This window comes from Micromys minutus (assembly GCF_963924665.1).
Source record: "Micromys minutus genome assembly, chromosome: X".
NCBI classification, from domain to species: domain Eukaryota; kingdom Metazoa; phylum Chordata; class Mammalia; order Rodentia; family Muridae; genus Micromys; species Micromys minutus.
Genome location: NC_137970.1, coordinates 42,963,389 through 42,982,325, shown reverse-complemented (window position 1 = coordinate 42,982,325; position 18,937 = coordinate 42,963,389). Strand labels below are relative to the sequence as shown.

Sequence of the window (18,937 nt, the reverse complement as noted above, 5' to 3'; positions counted from 1 at the left end):
ACAATACAAGTGGTACTTGCCTCTTAGCAAAAAAGAGGGTGAGAACAGCTTCTCATGGCTAGTTTGCAAATGAAATGCTGTAAGGAAGGGAAGGGTCATGTCTGGGGCCTTTGTCTCCTGCAGCAGTCCAACTTTTATCTGGGTACAATATCTTCTAGGAATTTACTACTGGGTTCTCGGGGCATCTCTACATGTTCTGCTAGAATTGCTTGACTTGTAAATATTTGGGTTTTTAAACTTTATGTACTTATTTTATTTTAAATTCGTGTGTGTGTGTGTGTGTGTGTGTGTGTGTGTGTGTGTGTGTGTGTGTGTGTTTGCATCAATGTTCACATGTGTTTGTGTAAGTATGTGTGCTCATGCCCATGCATTCAAAGGCTAGAGGAAGACACTGGATATTTTCCTCTAGTGCTTTCCAATTTTATTTCCTTGACAGAATATCCCATTGAACCCAGAACTTGCTGTTTCACTTAGCTAGCTGTCCATTGGTCTCCTAGAATCTCCCTGTCTTCACCCTGCAGTAACCCTACAGTTCTTGGTTTATAGAACCTGTGTCAAACTGTTTCTATTAAGTGGCTACAAACTTAGGTTCTCATGCTTGCTTGCAAGCACTGTTGCTCACTCAGTCATCTTTTCAGCTCCACACATTTGTGTTTTTCTGAAAGTGACTACATCAAAGAATGGTTCATTGGCAATTTCCTTGAAATAGCAATTCCATTACACTTTAAATGGAGAATTTGTAAATAAATTATATTTTTTTGTCAAATCATGGTAAACTTACACAAGCACAAAGCCCTCCCAGTTTCAGGCTCTGCCACCGAATGTGAGCTTCTGACACTTGCAAGATACGATGAGAAATGCAGCTTAGGGAAATGCCTAAGGAGCTCTGCTCTATGATAAAACCCTGGTACTTTTGGGCCAGAGAAAGTTCAAGTGCTTCCTTACTATCACCTGGTTTCTACAGGTTATGCAAAAAGTTAAAAAAAGAACAAACATAGGGGATTTGGGTCTTACCTTCATGAGACAAGACAGTAAAGATGGTCTCCATGCCAGCATGAACATGGTCAGTCACGTGGCAGTGCATCAGCCATGTTCCAGGATTGTTGGCTACCATTTCCACAACTTCAAATGTTCCTGGGAAGAGATCCACCACATCTGCCCTGTAACTGTGCCCATTCTGCAAGGAAAAATAGGGATGTAAAGAAGAACTGAGATTGATAGGAACCAAGCTTATAGGAACAAAAAGTCTATGATGTCAATTTTAGGTTCTTAAGACAAAATGTCTGTGCCAAGAAGAAACTTCAAGGGTCCATTTTATTTATCTCTCCAAGAATCCAGTTGTGCAAACTAAAACAGCAGACCTCTCTTGTCCTACTTTGTCATGGCATGCCACAGATGAAACATATGCTATCTGTTCTTTTAGACAGTTCAGATCTAGTTTTTCTGAATTTTTTTCATAGACGTTCATACTCCTTAACTATTATTACCTTATTCATTTCTATTACCTTGTGCAATGGCTCTTAAAGCATTCTTTTAATAGTCTCAGAGGGGCTCAACCATATTTTCAGCTTACCTGATAGAGGAAACTCTCTGCATGAAAGTGTACAGTGTGAATATCAGTATCTTGGCCCATGGCTAGCATGTACCAGGCTACTCGTTCTCCTTGGTATACAGTAAGACCCTTGAGGTTGGCATAAAGTTTCCCATTGATGGCTGTAAAAGAAGAAAATATCTCACAACTTTTCTTTCATTTAAACTTTTCTAATGCCCTAAGTTCTAGCATTTCTGATGACACATATAGACTACTAATTTGCTACATATCTCTCTTTGAACCATGTTATTCTGAAACTGAAAAAAATGTAATAACAACAAACAACAACCCCACAGCTCTACAGATCAGCCAATACGTTCATTTAAAATACACCTCCACATCACCTTCCCAGATTCACCTCCTACTACCAGCATCATTGATTCCATTTTCTTTCACTATCATCTATAGTATCTATTCATGTTATTTGTATCTTCGGGCTTCGGAGTGTCCCTTTCATAAATATTGTTTCCTTATTATTTATCTTTAAAACTACACCTCCCTCATGAAAACTTTTCTGATTTCCTAAGCTTCTCTATGTAACCTCAATTTCTTATATCACCTTCCCCCTTTGAACTCCTCCAGTACTCCTCAGCATGATTCATTAGAACTTGCCAAAATCTGTCTTCCAGGTTTATTTATCTTTTAAGGTGTGAAAGCTTATGTTGCCAGCTTGTCGTAGGTTACTAATAAGCAGGAAATAAATTTATATACTACAATGCTGTAGCTTCCTTGAACATTTGTGAAACTGCAAGCAGGTAACTCAAATTACAAACAAAATGCATTGCTTTATTAATGCATTCTCTTCCAAAGTCACATCCTATGCTGACTTTGAAAGACACAGAACTATTCATTGTTACATTAACTCATATTTTTACGATTTTACCCTAAAGAATTTTCTTCCACATCTCAGTTTCTCACAGATGGGAAATGATTTCTACTCTATTCTTCAAGAGAGAAAAGAATGGAAGGAGCAGCTACAGTGTTTCTCTATGTCTACCACCATCAACTGTGGATTTAAAAAAAAGTGACTGAAATTTTTCAGCTCGGCCACTTCTAGATATTTTATCTCTTTGATCATAGCAAAGGGTGCAAATTGATTCACTAATTGGTTCTGGGTAAGATTCTACCTCTCTTAATGTGAAGAAATTTTGTTGTCCATTGATGTCAATGACAATTTAAAAAATTATCCATTGCAAGGAAAGTATCAGCAATCATATTTAGTTACAGAATAAAATTTAGTTTTCCAATTAGCATTCTCAGTAATAAGGCTCATATTTTACCTTAACCATTTATTTTTTCCCGTTGGTACAGAGGAGGAGGAGGTAGAATATTGTTTATTTGTCCCCTTGGACTTCAACATTATTTTTCTTTGTATTTATAGTACTAATCCTCGGAAAATGTTCAAATATAGCTGCTATCTAACTAGCTAGGTAAAGCGGTATCTAAAATTTGGACAAATGGACACCTGAGTAGATGAACGTGGGCATTAGCTAAATCCTGAATTGGGAGGACCTAACTGTGCCCTCATTTCCTTTGTTCTAGCCCATTTCTTTCCTTGATTTGACAGAAACTAAAAAAAAGTTCACTTTGTAAAGTTGTGATTCATCTGTTCTAGTGTGAATCACTCATCCTTCCATCAAGGAGAAAGAGATAAAACCTATAGGACAATGGGCTACTACTTTTGAGTTCCATTAGCATCATTATCAAAGCTGTACCCCACTCTCAGATCAAACAAATCTTGGGCAAGAAGTGCTGGGGAGAGGTTATTTCCTACATTCCACTGCACTGAAGCTCTCCCTCTTACTTGAGATTTCCTCTTTTTTTTTTTTTTTTTTTTTTTTTTTTTTTTTTTTTTGTGGAAAGCTAACAGATGTCTAGAGCCAAGCAGGGCTTTGATGATGCAATTCTTCCACCCTAAAATCATCCTAGAATCAAAGGTTCTTTATTGCATGTAACGTAAGCTCGGTGTGTTAGTCTCTGTGGCTGTCTTCTCCAACCACTCCATGTAAATTTAAATTTTTCTTTAAAAGTAGTACAAAAAAAAAAAAAAAAAAAAAAACCCGACAAGTTGTCATTCATTTGTCTATATTGGCAAAACAGATCCAGAATCTAATCTGGTTGTTAAATAACATGCTTTTGAGAAAAAGAAAAACACATCATTTTGAAACACGGGGACACTTAGCAGGTGGTTATTTATATATAGAGAGGGCTATACTCATCTTTCTTTATCTAGTAATGTTAAAAAATATTTAGTGCCTGTATGTGGTATGTGTGTGTGTGTGTGTGTGTGTGTGTGTGTGATGATAAGTTTAAAAAGTTATCAAGTTAGCTTTTTTCTGAGCACCTACCTCATCTTATCTGAACCACGTATTTATTTTGCAGATATATATGCAGAACACTAATGTTTTTTCCTAAATCATTTACATTCCACTGTCAAGCTTTCTAATCTTTTCCACTCATAGATAGAGATAAGCCTAGCATATCATCTCATGAAACCACTGAGGACTACTTTGCAATAGGAGTAGTTTCTTTTCTACAAACCATGCATTTTATTGCTCTCCAGAAAAGTTGCATCCTGCAAGCTAATGTGACTTGTTTCTTGGGGTCCATATATTGCAATATTCTCCTTCAAATACCAAGATTGGTTCTCATCAAAGATCAAAAACAACAAAGCAAATTCCCGGTCCATATCATTCCTGCCTCCATTGGGTTCCAAGATACCATTTCGGCAGATGACTAAGGGTCCCACCAGACCACTATACATATCCTAAGGAAACAAGAAAGACAAAGGGGAGAAAGACTTGAGGTTATTCCTGGATGGTATTATTCTATAGGGATTTGGGTTATAAATAAGCAGACTATAAGCCCCTTAGTACTTTATCATAAATGCCTTAACTAAGTATCTTATTCTGTTATGTTAATTCATTCTAATAATCATTTAAGGCATTGTTAAGAGGTGTTTAGGTAGATCAAATTAGTCATTCATTATTAAATATACCAGACTGATATATTTTAGATAGATTTCTATGCCTGCAATGCCCTCCTCCCAACATATTCCAACATGCCCTTAGATTTTGAAGTCCAGATTACAGGTAGCTTCCATTCCAGTACCCTTTCTACTTCTGTTTTGCTCAACTAGACTGTACACTTTAAAAGTAAGTAAGATATTTTACATCTGTAACAACCTTAACACCAAGAAAAATACCCATAATAGAGTAGGCACAATATATTGTTGATAACTTGTGATTAACTAACTACATAGACAATATTCATTTTCCAGATTAAGAAACGGAGGCAACATGACTTATTCCAGCTATTCCAGAGATATTCTAGAGTTAAATTCATGACTAGGCTCCTAATTTCTGGTCAACTCTCCCATTATTGAAAAATATGAGTAAGATCCAGAGATGAGACGACAGAAAATCCTCATGCCAAGTGTGTGGTATGACCCATCACCTATGTCCCTCTTCCTGACTATTAAAATAAGGCATTACAGACCCCATTTGTTTGTTTTTAACCAAATCTTTTGTGATTTTTTTGGGGCCAGGTAATTTGCTCAATTCTGAGATCTTTCCTTCAATATTCATTTTTTTCCTTACCTTGATGGGATCCACTGCAGAATAATAAATCCAGGAAACACAAGCAGAGTCACTGGGACCAGGACCAGATCTTTCTGGGATGTTCCACTGGTAAGTAATTACTTCACCTAAGAAGGAGAGTAAGAAATGTTTAATTGGACCAAGTAAGTCACTTCTCATTTCTCTCAATTTCTAGATCTCCCTTCAAGGCTCAGTAGGCGAGTCTCAGCTTCCTTAAGAACCTTTTCCATCATTTACTCCTGGCTCCATTTTATTTCTGTTACATGTTTTTCTCCCTTCTTGAAAAAAAAAGAAACAAACAAAAACAAAAAACAACCCAATCTCCACTCCCCAAAGCTCAGGCCTAACCATGTGGTAATGTGGTCTTCCTGCTGGTTTTAGTAGCTATGATGTTATATCATTTTTTGTGCCCGTCTTGATTTCCTGCTGCTGCCTTCTATTGAAACTGTTTACATAAGCTCTGTACTCATCTCTCCCCTTCCATTCAATGCTCAATGACCGATTTTAGTCACATATTATAATCTATGTCTTGAAAAATCTTAAATACTTCCAGACAGACCTCCTTTGTTACTAAGTTCTCATTTCAAATTTTTAATTAAACACTGCTTATTATTTTAATATTGTCCTAATAGGAGATAAAAATTGAAGCGTTCTATTGGAGTTTATAGTTCAGCAGTAGAAGATGTATGACATCCTAGTTTCAATATTCAGGACCAAACATAACCCAAAATGCTGATAAATTTAATTCTCTCCTTTGAAAAAGTAATACATTAGAAAAATCTGTGCCTCTACTGTTCAAAAATAACAATCATTATCCTACTTGTCAAAAAAAATTAGTTCTCTTTGCCAATTTAACATTCATGTATTCAACAGCCAATGAAGTACCAAGTCTCACTGATTCTATCTCTATTTTTAATACTCTATAGCAAATTTATTGAGGTATGATTTACACAACATACAATTTGCTCATATCTAACTACTCCAATTTAATTGTTGTATATTTATAGATAGAGATATTACATTAGAGCCCTTAAACATTTAATTATTTAAGCAACAAACCAATGAAATATTGCACCTCAAAAAAATACACTTTCACATAATTCTGTAACTACTACCATGATCTATTTTAAAACAATTTATTTCAGTCAATAAATCCCTATACTCTTGTCATACTTTAATCTAACCACAACCCCAGTGCAACCATACACTTGTTTTCTATCTCCTTCTAAACATTTCATACAAGTTGAATCATATGTTTTATTGTCTTTCTCTTAATACATTATTTCATTTTTATGACATTTTCATGGTCTATCCATGCTGCTGCATATTCAGTTGCTTTTTATTGTAACAGTATATGACGTTTTATAGATATATTAGATTTTATTCATCAATTCATCATTTGGTAGAAACTTGGGCATTTCTGCTTTGAGAGAAATATGAATAAAATTGACTTTAAGGACTACAGTTTTAGCTCAGTGATAAAGCACTTTCCTACAATGTATAAAGCTCCTAGTTTAATCCACAGAATCATAAAAATGCTGCTATTAATTATCACACAGCATTTTATATGAAGTTACATATTCATTTTCCTTGGGTAAGCAACATATGATGGAAACATTGAATTATACAATAATGCCATTTTTAGCAATTGAAAGAATTGGCAAACTGATTTCAAAAGCAGTGGAATCATCAAACACCATTATGTAGAGTCTGTGTACTCAATATTCTCATAAAAAATAGTTATAGTTTTTCTTAATTTTTCATAAAGGAGATCTGCTACTTTATTGAAATTCTGATTTATTGTTCTCTGATGTCTAATGATGTTGAGAATTTTTCTCTGGCATTTACTGGTATTTTTAAATACTTTTGTAGGAGAAAAATCCCTATATTATTTAAATCATATGCTCATTCCAAATTCTATTTGTTTTTAATACAAAAATAAAAACCTTTCACAATTTAACAAAACAAAACCTCCCAATTAAAACAAGCAAACCCTGCATTAAGGTCTTACTAGTTACAATGAGCAAAAAGTACATGTAAAATAGGATGTAACCCGGAATTAGTCAACGTTTTCTTGGTGAGTAAGGATTGAGCATAATGTTTTTGTTTTGTTTTCTTTTCTTTTTTTCTTGAACTTCACACAGTCTGTGAGTTGTTTCTGGGGCAGTCTGAGCCTCTGGGGTTAGCATCCCACTATCAGTGACTGCATATTATGTCTGTTCTTTTGTGACTGGGTTATCTCACTCAGGATGATATTCTCTAGATGCAGCCATTTTCTTAAGAATTTGGTTAAGTCATTGTTTCTGATAGCTGAGTTGTACTCCATTGCGTAAATGTACCACAATTTTTGTATCCATTCATTTACTGAAGGACATCTGGGTTCTTTCCAGCTTCTGGCTATTATAAATAGAGCTGCTATGAACATTGTGGTGCATGTATCTTTGTTGTATATTGGAGTGTCTGTAACTCGTAAGGCCTTAATGCAGAGTATCAAACCTTAAAAAAATAGAAAAAAAAAGCCAAGCACTGACAAAAATGTATTTGTATACATTTATGCAAAAATTTTTAAAATATTTTTTCTTTTATCCTTGTTTTTTAAAATAAAGTTTAAAAAATAGCCATATAAAAGGAAAAAAATAAAACAAGCAAACCTTTGAACAATTCACTAAAGATGATACAATACTGAATAAGAGTCTAATAAATCTTATAATCATCAGCTGTCAGGAAAAATTAAAGTCAAAATCACAAATCATAGTGACTTTTTGGTAACTTACTGGTACAATATTCCCTAATGTACACAAGGCCATGGGTTTGACTCCACCATCACTAAGTAATCACAATATTATATTACTGGTCATATATGATTTAATAACTGCAAGTAATTTTTATGTTTACTAAAGCTGAAAACCACTAAATAATGTATCATCTCGAAAAGTACCTCTTCTGGTATTAGAGCAATGGATGCTTAATTGAGTTGATGAAACCTGCTGTTGAAATACCTTGTGGATTGAAGCTTTTTAAAACATTAAACAATGCGTTATTACACAAAGGTTGACACATAATTGGATACCTCTTCACTTTTTACAAAATTATTTTCACTCTCAACAGAAGGGGTACTTTTGAACAACTCATGTGGTATTCAGAGTTACAGTTCTGACAGTAACTGAAAAGCAGAAATGCATCAGTGATTTAAGCTGAAAGCAGGTCACTGGTACGGGCTCTCATACCCAGTATCAGGAATGCACAAATGTCCGTATTCAAAAATACAAAATAGATTATCTGTAGGCATGGACAATGACAGCAGAAAACCATTATATATTGCCAAAGGAAACCAGTAACTGATGGTTACAGTGATCAGCCTGCTTTCAGTCATTTTCTTCAAGTGAGTTTTCAGAAGTTATCAGTGAAGAACCTACCTTAAGCTTTCTGTCACAGTTCATTGATAAGAGCAAAGCACTATTTCAGGAATTAGAACATGCCACTTCCTATAAACCCTCACATCCCACCCATCCGGCCCATGCCAGAGTTCTTCTGTTCTTTAAGAATTTTACAAAGGAGCTAAAAATATTCAATGAAAAAAGAACAGCATCTTCAACAAATGATGCTGGTTCAACTGGCAGTCAGCATGCAGAATAATACAAATGGATCCTTTCTCATCTTCTTGTACAAAGCTCAAGTACAAGTGGATCAAAGACCTCCACATAAAACCAGGTACACTTAAACTAATAGAACAGAATGGGGGAAAGAGCTTAGAACACATAGGCACAGGGGAAATTTTCCTGAACAGAACATCAATGGAATATGCTCTAAGATAAAGAATCAAATAGGACCTCATGAAATTGCAAAGCTTATGTAAGGCAAAGGACATTGTCAAGAGGATAAAATAGCAACCAAGAGATTGGGAAAAGATGTTCACCAATCCAACATCTGATAGAGGGCTAATATCCAATAAATACAAAGAATGCAAGAAGTTACATTGTAGAGAATCAAACAATCCTATTTAAAAATGGGGTACAGAGCTAAACAAAAAATTCTGAACTGAGGAATCTCCAACGGCTGAGAAGCACCTAAGGAAATGGTCAACATCAACATCAGGAAAATGCAAATAAAATAACCCTGAGATTCCACTTCACACCAATAAGAATGGTTGAGATCAAAAGTCCAGGTGAGAGCAGATGCTGGCAAGGATATGCAGAAAGAGGAACACTCCTACATTGTTGGTGGGATTGCAAGCTGGTACAGCCACTCTGGAAATCAGTCTGGTGGCTTCTCAGAAGAATTGGACATAGTATTATCTAATAATCCAGCTATACCACTCCTGGGCATATACCCAAAATATGCTCTAACATATAGCAAGGACACATGCTCCACCACATTCATAGCAGCCTTATTTATAATAGCCATAAGGTGGAAAGAACCCAGATGTCCTTCAATAGAGAAATGGAAACAAAAATTGTGGTACATTTACACAATGAAGTACTTCTCAGCTATTACAAACAATGACTATGAAATTCCTAAGCAACTGAATGGAAGTAAAAGATATCATCCTGAGTGAGATAACCCAATCAAAAAAGACCACACATGGTATACACTCACTTAAAGCTCTAAATAACTAAGAAACAATTCACAGACCTTATGAAGCTCAAAAAGAAGGAAGGTAAGAATGTGCATGCCTCAGTCCTTCATAGTAGGGAGAAGAAAGCACTCACAGGAGGAAATACAGGGACAAATAGAGAAGTAGGGGTTAAAGAAAAGATCTACAGAGACTGCCTCACCTTGGATCCACCCCATATGCAACCACCAAATCCAAGCACGATTGCTGATGCCAAAAGTGCTTACTGGCAGGAGCCTGATAAGGATGTCTCCTCAGAGGCTGTCCCAGAGTCATATGGATATACTTGAGGATACTTGCAGCTAACCATCAGACTGAACATGGGGTCCCCAATGAAGAAGCTAGAGAAAAGACTGAAGGAGCTGAAAGGGTCTGCAATCCCATGAGAAGAACATTATCAACCAACCAAATCCTTCAGAGTTCCCAGGGACTAAAACACTAACCGATGAGCACACATGGAGAGACCCAAGGCTCCAGTTGCATATGTTGCAGAAGACAGCCTTGTCCGGCATCAATGTGAGGAGAGGACTTTGGTTCAGTGAAGGTGTGCCTTCCTGGTGTAGGGGAATTCCAAGGCGCTGAGGTGGGGGGTGTTTGGGAGAGGGAGCACCTTCATGAATTCAAGAGGAGAGGGATGTTGGCATGGGGGGAATAACATTTGAAATGTAAATTCAGAGAATATCCAATAAAAATAGTAATGTGTACATATATAAAGGAATTTCTGTCACTACAGCTTTGGATGTAGATAGAAAGGAGGCCACCCCAACAGCATTCAGTAAAGTAGATTTAAAACCTTTGTTGGATCCATGATTCCCTTTTCCAACATGTTCACAAATTGAGTGAGTAAAGCATCATAACCATCATCTGAGAAACTCTGCAGAATGTTCTCAGCTATCAAAGATCCATCAACCCCTGCATTCTTAGCAACCATCATTGCAGGGATTTTGAGTGCTCTTTTAAATTTTTCTATATCTATTTTCTGATCTTCATTAGCAGGCTTTAATGAATCCAAGGCGGGGGTGCACCAAAGCAGAACCTAGCCCCATCCTAGAACAATGCCTTCTTCAACAGCTGCTCTCGTAGAATTGAGAGCATCTGTAACTCTTGTCTTTCTTCTCACTTGCTTCAACATCACTTGTTTCTCCAACCTTCAACACAGCTACTCCATCTGAAAGTTTAGCAAGTCACTCGTTCAGCTTTTCCTTTTCATAATCTCTAGCTGTGATGCGTGACTCCCCAGTGATTTCGCATATCCATTTTTCAATCTGAGCTTTGTCACCTTTTCCTTTCAAAAGCATGATATCATCTTTAGTGACAATGACCTCTTCAACTTTTCCTAAGTCATCAGTTTGAACACCTTCAAGATTTAGATTCAAACCCTCTTCTACAAAAACCACACCACGAGTAGCAATAGCCATATTTATAATCTGGTTCTTCTTATTGTCCCCCAAACCTTGAGCTTTTACTGGCACAACCAGAAGACCAACTTTTAGTCTGTTCAAAACCAGTGTGCTTACATTTTCAGCATCAGAATTTTCAGCAATTATGATCAAGGACTTCTGATAAGCATTGGCAATTTCAAGAGCAGGTACAATAGACTGGGCATTTTCTTTTCGCTGGAATATAGACATCTAGCAATTCACATTTTGACCATTTGATGTGTTAACAAAATACAGGGTAATATATTCTTTATCAAACTCCATGCCTTCAATAATTTCTAATTAATCACTCAGGGGTTTTCCATCCTTCACTCTGATGACACCTTTCTTCCAACTGTTTTCGTTGCATCAGAAATGATGTTTCCAATGACTATGTCCCTATTTGCAGAAATTGTAGCAATATGATCAATTTCTTCAGGGGTTGTCACAGATTTACATCGTATTTTAAGTTCAGCAATTACAGCATCAACAGTCAACATCATACTTCTCTAGATTTCCACTGGATTAGCCCCTTTGTTGACATTCTAAAAGCTCTCCTTGGCAATAAACGGTGCCAAAACAAAAATAGTGGCAATGCCACTCCTGGGCTCTTTGTTTGTTTTTTTGGCAACATCCTGAACAAATTGAGCCAAGATAGTTTTGTATTTATCCTTTAAATCAATTTACTTTGCAACAGTTTTGCAACAGTATCCCCATCTTTCATTAATTTGGGACTTCCCCAGCTCTGTTCAATAATCACTGTTCTTCCCTTGGCTCCATTGTACTAACTACAGCATGTGCTAAAACGTCTACTACACCTTGAAGCATTAAGGCTTGAGAATCCACACCAAATTTTACATTTGCCATAGTCATCAGTGAAATGAAGATCCAGTGCCCAGAACACTGGCTTCATCTGGCTGAGGACTGTGGGTAGTTGAAGCATTTCTGTGAAGCAGCGGTGGGAGCACTCATGGCAGTGCAAGCCATTGGTGGCAAGTGAGAACATGTTGTAGCTTTTAAAAATGTATTCACGGTTATCTATGTCCCCAGTGTTATTTCATTTTGTAGCTCCATATCCTGCTTCCTATGGTGAACAACTCCAAACTTTTCCCACATACTTCAAGTGTCACCGGTTTTGTATCTCACTCCCAAAGTCTCATTTTATATCAGATAATGAAATTGCTAAATAATTGTATAAGACTTATAATACACTGAGTTACTGAATCTTCTAAAAGAAACCACTGTATATATGAAGTAAAGGTTGGTCACAGGCAGATGTTAAAATAGATTTCCAAATGTCACACATCAGACTGAAATTTGAACTTATTAAGCCTAACTGTAGAATTACAGTCTAGATTAGTAGCTGTTCTCCTCCCTGTGACAAAATATCTAATATATACAACTTAAAGGAAGAAATTCTTATCTTGAGTCATGTTTTCAGTACAGCAATGATGGGCAGGGAATAACAGAGCAAGCAGCTCCCAATATAGCGGCCAGGAAGTAGAGTGGTAATAACTAGACAGTTGGCACTTCAGTCAGAACTGCAGTACATAGGATATTGCTGTCTACATACAGAATAGATCTTCCTGCTGTAATTTTCTCTGGAAATGCTATCACAGACACACCTAAAGAAGTATTTCACAAATCCCTGCAACCTCTTCAGTTCAATTAAAGTGAGAACCAAAATTAATTTTCACATGACCACCCTGAAAGCTCTCATCCATTAAAACTGTCATTACCAAGTCTAGAAACACACTTGTATTCATATCTATGCGTCCCTCCAGTCTCTGATGGGGAAGTTTGCTTTTTATGATTTAAGATTACTTCTTTCATAAGAGATCTTAATACCATTTCTTGAGTACCAGATTTAGATTCATCCTCCCACCTGGATCTTTAACTTCTCTGCTCATCTATCTTCCCATATATACCACGTTGAAGTCTCTCCTTGCTTCTGTGGTTCCCCCAAACTGGTGTTTTTTCTAAGCCTAATCCGGCTTCCTTTATGAGGAAGCATTTTACAGTTCCACCAACATTTACTGCCTCACTTTCCTCACTTCCTTTTTACTACTTCAACCTCCCTCTCTGTTATTGCTTCAAAAGTGTCCCTTCCCAAACATTATATATTGAAGTCATCACCCCTATTAGCTCAGAATCTGACCTTATCTAGAAACGTCGTCAAATGAGAAGGAAATCACTTTTAAATGAGGTTAGTAGGGCACGTTTCCATTACCCACAATCCTTACAAGAAGAACTTTGGCTGCAGATACACACAAAAGGAAAATGACCTGAATGTAAAATGCTTTGGTTATTTGTTTGTTTGTTTGTGTCAATTTGATGCAAACTAGAGTTATCTGTGAAAAGGAACATCAGTTGAGAAACTGCTTCCATTAGTATAGGCAAGTCTATAGGGCTTTCTTAACTAATGATTAATAAGGGGATAGCCAGCTCATTGTGGGTTGCCCCACACCTGGGCAGGTAGTCCTGGGTTCTATAATAAAGCAGGCTGAGCAAGACATGAGGAGCAAGTTAGTAAGCATGGTCTCTCCTTTAGTTGCTGCTTCCAGGTTCTTGACTTGTGAATTCCTGCCCTGACTTTCTTTGATGATGAACTGTGATGTGGAACTGTAAGCTGAAAGAAACCCTTTCCTCCCCATGTTGATTTGGCATTAGTCTTTACTAAAGCAATAAAAACCTAAAACAGAAATTGGTATCAGGTTCGTGGGATATTGATGTCATAGACCTGACCATGTTATTTTGAAGAAGAATGTGGAAGAACTTTGGAACCAGGAACTAGGAACACCAATCATTGAGTGATCAAAGCTGAATTAGGCTTATGGGAACTTGAAAGATAGAAATGCTGAAAGATTCACAAATGATGGAAGACTGTATTGGGCAGTTTCAGAAGGAAACGGACTCTACCAGGGCTATTTATGGGATATTTTGTATTAAGAATCTTTGATTCTGGTCAGCTGGACCTGAAGACTCAGCTGTGATTAACAAGAGACTAGCTCTAAAACATTTGTTTTACTGGGAGAGTTGATGCTGGTTCCTGCAGCTGAGAAATAAGCAGTGGTTAAGAAGAAACCAGCCTAACTTAGGAGAATTCATCTGGGAATATTTCCTCAGGATCAAAACACAGAAGATGTGGTCCAGAGTGGCCAAACTGTATTCTTGCTGCTAGCTAAAATTGATAACATGTAAGACTTAGATGACACTGAGTTTGAAGGCCTAAAGAGGTCATGGAGAGCAGCTGAGGGTTGCAATATTTTCAGGGCTGGGAGTACCTGAGGATAAGTCAGGAGAAGCCATTGGTGAAGATCCATCCTCAGTTGCAGTGGAGACCCCAGAATGTTGAAAGTACCAGTACTATGGACTGGCCACCAAGGATAGCAGCAACTGTGGAGTGGGGCTAGGCTGAATTTATGACAAAAGTTGATTATGCTGCAAATGGTAGAGATGTATAGGAGGAACACCACAGGCCTTTAGGAGCCCAAAAGACTGTGATTCTGTCACAGACATCAATCATTGAACTGTTCATAATGTTGTATTTTGGTTTTGTTTTGGTCTGATCGTGACTGTGCCCTTGTTCTTCCCTCTTGGGGTAAGGAAATATGGAACTTATATTTTATTTTATAGGACCCCATAGTTGAGCAGTTTTAGGTTTTATCCACTTGGTAGGTCCTGGATGGTGTAAGAAATCAAGATGAGCAAGCCACAATGAGCAAGCCAGTAAGCAGTGTTCTCTATGGTCTCTGTATCCGTTCTTGCCTCTAGATTGCTGTCCTGATTTTCCTCAGTGAAGGACTGTGACTTGAGAGGTCTAAGATCATAAAAATCACTAATATTTCTAAGTTGCTTTTGTCCATGATCTTTAAAACAACAAAACTTAGAAAACAAGGAAAATACAGTTATCTACAATCCAAATGGACCAAGGCCTATAAAAAAAAGCCTTAGAAAACTTTTGGTCTTAAGAAAATAATTGGTCACACATACCTTAAATCCCAGCCCTTGGGAGGCAGAGGTTGGCAGATCTCTGTGATTTCAAGAGCAACCTGATCTACAGACAGAGTTCCAGGACAGCCAAAGCTACACAAGAAACTCTGTCTCTAAAAACCTAAAAACAAAGCAAAACAAAAACAAGGCAATCTCCCAGTACTTAAATGTAGAGTTCTAGTTTCCAACAACCTAAAACAATAAAGTCTCTGTTGTTGGCATCATTTGAGATACTTCCTTGGGCCACCCCTAGAAAATTAGCACAAACTTTTGCAACTTTCATGTGATAAAAATTAGATAGTATGGATTCAGGTATGTCCAACCCATGACCTATAGGTTCAATGGTGTCCTGAGATACCTATGAATGCATACTAAGAGAAAAAAAAATTATGAGGTTGAAAGGTCAAAAGTTTGGGGCTACCTGAGTCATTTTATGTGTTTTCTCTGACATTGTGCTTCAAAGCTTTTACCAAACTACTACAATAATACACAATTACTCTTAAGGAAAAAATGTCTCATTCCCTGATGGAATCTCCAGAAACCACCTCAGACTGCAAATACTTCTAATAAACAATGAGGAAATCTTGAATTTTTTAATCCTAACAATAAACAAATCCCCAAGGCATGACATTTTATGCAAAACTGTGCCTAAAACAGCAAGGCAACAGCATTCTTCCCCAAAAACAAAACAAAAATGTGCTAAATTATCCTGTAATAGTGAACTAGATAAAATCCCAGATAACTCAAAAGAATGATATTAGGTATGTTCAAAGAAATCACAGTGGATACAAGCACATGAAAAAATTCTAAAAGAACAGAGAATGAAACAAGGAAGTCATTACTTAATATGAAAGTTTAGTTTAATAAATATATTAGATTTAAGGTACTAAAAGATCAGAAATACTGGAAATAAAAAAGTAAAATAAAAACAATCATAGTAAATAACTATATATATATATATATATATATATATATATATATGGATTTTATATTATAAAATATATAAGGGCTTAAGAGAAAGAAAGAATACTAAGGGGGAAAGAAAGGTAAATTAATTAGAAGATCTAGAGAATCATAAAAACGTAAGAAAAATTGACATCAATAGGTCATTATGAAAAGATGGAATCTATAGATCTTAGGCCTAGAGAGAAAAAAAAAGTTCATGCTACAGATTTAGAAAACACTGTCAATAAAGCCACCTCAAACATTTATCAGCCAACAGATTGGGAAAAGATCTTTACCAGTCCCACATCAGATAGAGGCATAATTTCCAAGGTATACAAAGAATTCAAGAAGCTAGACACCAGAGCAATGAGACAGCAAAAGGAAATCAAAGGGACACAATTTAGAAGAAAGAAGTAAAAGCATCACTATTTGCAGATGACATGATAGTATACATAAGTGACCCCAAAAATTATACCAGAGAACTCCTACAGCTGATAAACAAGTTTAGGAAGTTGGCTGGATATAATATTAACTCAAACAAATCAGTAGCCTTCCTCTACTCAAAGGACAAACATGTGGAGAAAGAAACTAGGAAAAAGATACCCTTCAAAATAGTCACAAACAATATGAAACACCTTGGTGTGACTCTAACTAAGCAAGTGAAGGACCTGAATGACAAGAACTTTAAACCTCTAAAGAAAAAAATCTAGGAAGATCTCAGAAAATGGAAAGATGCTCATGGATTGGAAGGATAAATATTGTAAACATGGCCATCTTACCAAAAGCAATCTACAGATTCTATGCAATCCCTATCAAAATTCGAACCGAATTCTTCATAGAGTTGGAAAGAGCAATGTGCAATTTCAACTGGAATCACAAAAGACTTACATTAGTGAAATCCATCCTCAACAACAAGAAAACATCTGCAGGAATCACTATCCCTGACCTCAAGCTATATTACAAGGCAATTGTGTTGAAAACTGCATGGTACTGGTACAGAAATAGGCACGTGGATCAATGGAATAGAATAGCTGATCCAGAAATGAGCCCTCACATATATGATCACCTGATTTTTGACAAAGGAGCTGTAAACATTCAATGGAAAATGGACAGCCTTTTCAACAAATGATGCTGGTCCAACTGGCACTCAGCATGCAGAAGAATGAAAATAGACCCTTTCTTATCACCTTGTACAAAGCTCAAGTGCAAGTGGATCAACAACCACCACATTAAACCAGGTACACTGAAACTATTAGATGAGAAATTGGGAAAAACTTTAGAACATATAGGCACAGGGTAAAATTTCCCGAACAGAATACCAATGGCTCGTACTCTAAGGTGAATAATCAACAAATGGGACTTAGGTAAGGCTAAGCACACTGTCAAGAAAACAAAATGGTAACCAACAGATTGGGAAAATATCTTTACCAACCCCATATCTGATAGAGGTCCAATATCCAAAGTGTACAACCAACTCAAGAAGTTTGACACCAGAGAATCAAACAATCCTTTTAAAAAATGGTGTACAGAACTAAACAAAAAGTTCTCAATTGAGGAATATTGAATGGCTGAGAAGCATCTAAGGAAGTGCTTAACATCCTTAGCCATCAGGGAAATGCAAATCAAAACAACCCTGAGATTGCACCTCACCCCAGTCAGAATGGCTAAGATCAAAAATTCAAATGACAGCAAATGCTGGTAAGGATACAGAGAAAGAGGAACATTCCTCCACTGTTGGTGGGGTTGTAAACTGATACAGCCACTCTGGATATCAGTGTGGTGGTTCCTCAGAAAATTGGACATAGTACTACCTGAAGACTCAATTATTCCATTTCTGGGCATATACCCCAGAGATGCTCCAACATCTAACACAGACAAATGCACCACAATGTTTATACCAGCCCTATTTATAATAGCCAGAAGCTGGAAAGAACCCACCAGAAACAATGACTTATGAAATTCCTAGAAAATCAAACCTTTAAAAAAAATCAAGTACTAACAAAAAATGTATTCATATACTTTTATGCAAAAATGCTTTTAAAATCTGTACATTTATCTCTGTTTTTAAAAATAAAGTTGTTCAGTTAAAAATGAAAGAAAGAAAACAGCCCTAGACTATAAGTAGTATTGTCCAGTAGAAAGAAAAGGTAGCTCAGAAGGAAAAATTTCTCATAGCTCAGCAATAGGGTGTTAAGAGCAAAAGCTTAAGCAATTCTGTCTCTCTGTCTCTGTATCTCTATGTGTCTCCGTCTCTCTGTGTCTGTGTCTGTCTTTGTTTCTCTCTGTCTCTGTCTCTCTTTCTCTTCTCTCTCTCTCTCTCTCTCTCTCTCTCTCTCTCTCTCTCTCTCTCTCTCTCTCTCTCTCTCTCTCCCTCCCTCCCTCTCTGCCTCCTACTTGTAAATAAAGTTTCTGATGGTCCTGTACCATACTTGCCTCCCACCACTAGAAAAGCAGAAGTAGATGGATTTCTGTGAGTCTGAAGCCGACTTAGTATAAATGCTAAGTTCCAGGCCAACCAAGGCTACATAGTGAGACTGTCTCTTAAACAAACAAACAATGAAGAAGTGAAGACACTCTATGCTAAAATTTTATAACATTAAAGAAAGAGTTAAAGCAAGACACTATGAGGTGAAAGTGCCTCCCATGGTTATAAAAAAATTAACATTGTACAACTGGATATAGTACTTGGGAATCCAAAGATACAATGTGATTCCCATAGAATTCCAATGGTGTTCTTCACATAATTAAAAAGTAATCTTAAAATTCACGTGAAAGCATA

The 18,937-nt window shown here is 36.7% G+C and overlaps 1 protein-coding gene and 1 pseudogene across 10 annotated transcripts in view; both read right to left on the bottom strand.

Moving 5' to 3' along the window:
* HEPH (hephaestin) overlaps positions 1-18,937 on the bottom strand; it is a gene marked incomplete at both ends in the record, with an annotated part of 92,293 nt that overhangs the window by 8,514 nt on the left and 64,842 nt on the right. For 6 of the 9 annotated variants that reach the window (XM_080910704.1, XM_080910706.1, XM_080910708.1 and 3 more), the window contains 4 exons: positions 1,015-1,177; positions 1,574-1,713; positions 4,133-4,358; positions 5,191-5,297. In XM_080910704.1, coding sequence (XP_080766830.1) covers positions 1,015-1,177; positions 1,574-1,713; positions 4,133-4,358; positions 5,191-5,297 — 636 coding nt within the window. The remainder of the gene's footprint in view (positions 1-1,014; positions 1,178-1,573; positions 1,714-4,132; positions 4,359-5,190; positions 5,298-18,937) is intronic. The other 3 variants (XM_080910710.1, XM_080910711.1, XM_080910713.1) reach the window with 1 other exon arrangement.
* On the bottom strand, positions 10,575-12,163 carry LOC308415777 (60 kDa heat shock protein, mitochondrial-like; annotated as a pseudogene). Its single transcript has one exon. The product of its transcript is annotated as a 60 kDa heat shock protein, mitochondrial-like (transcript).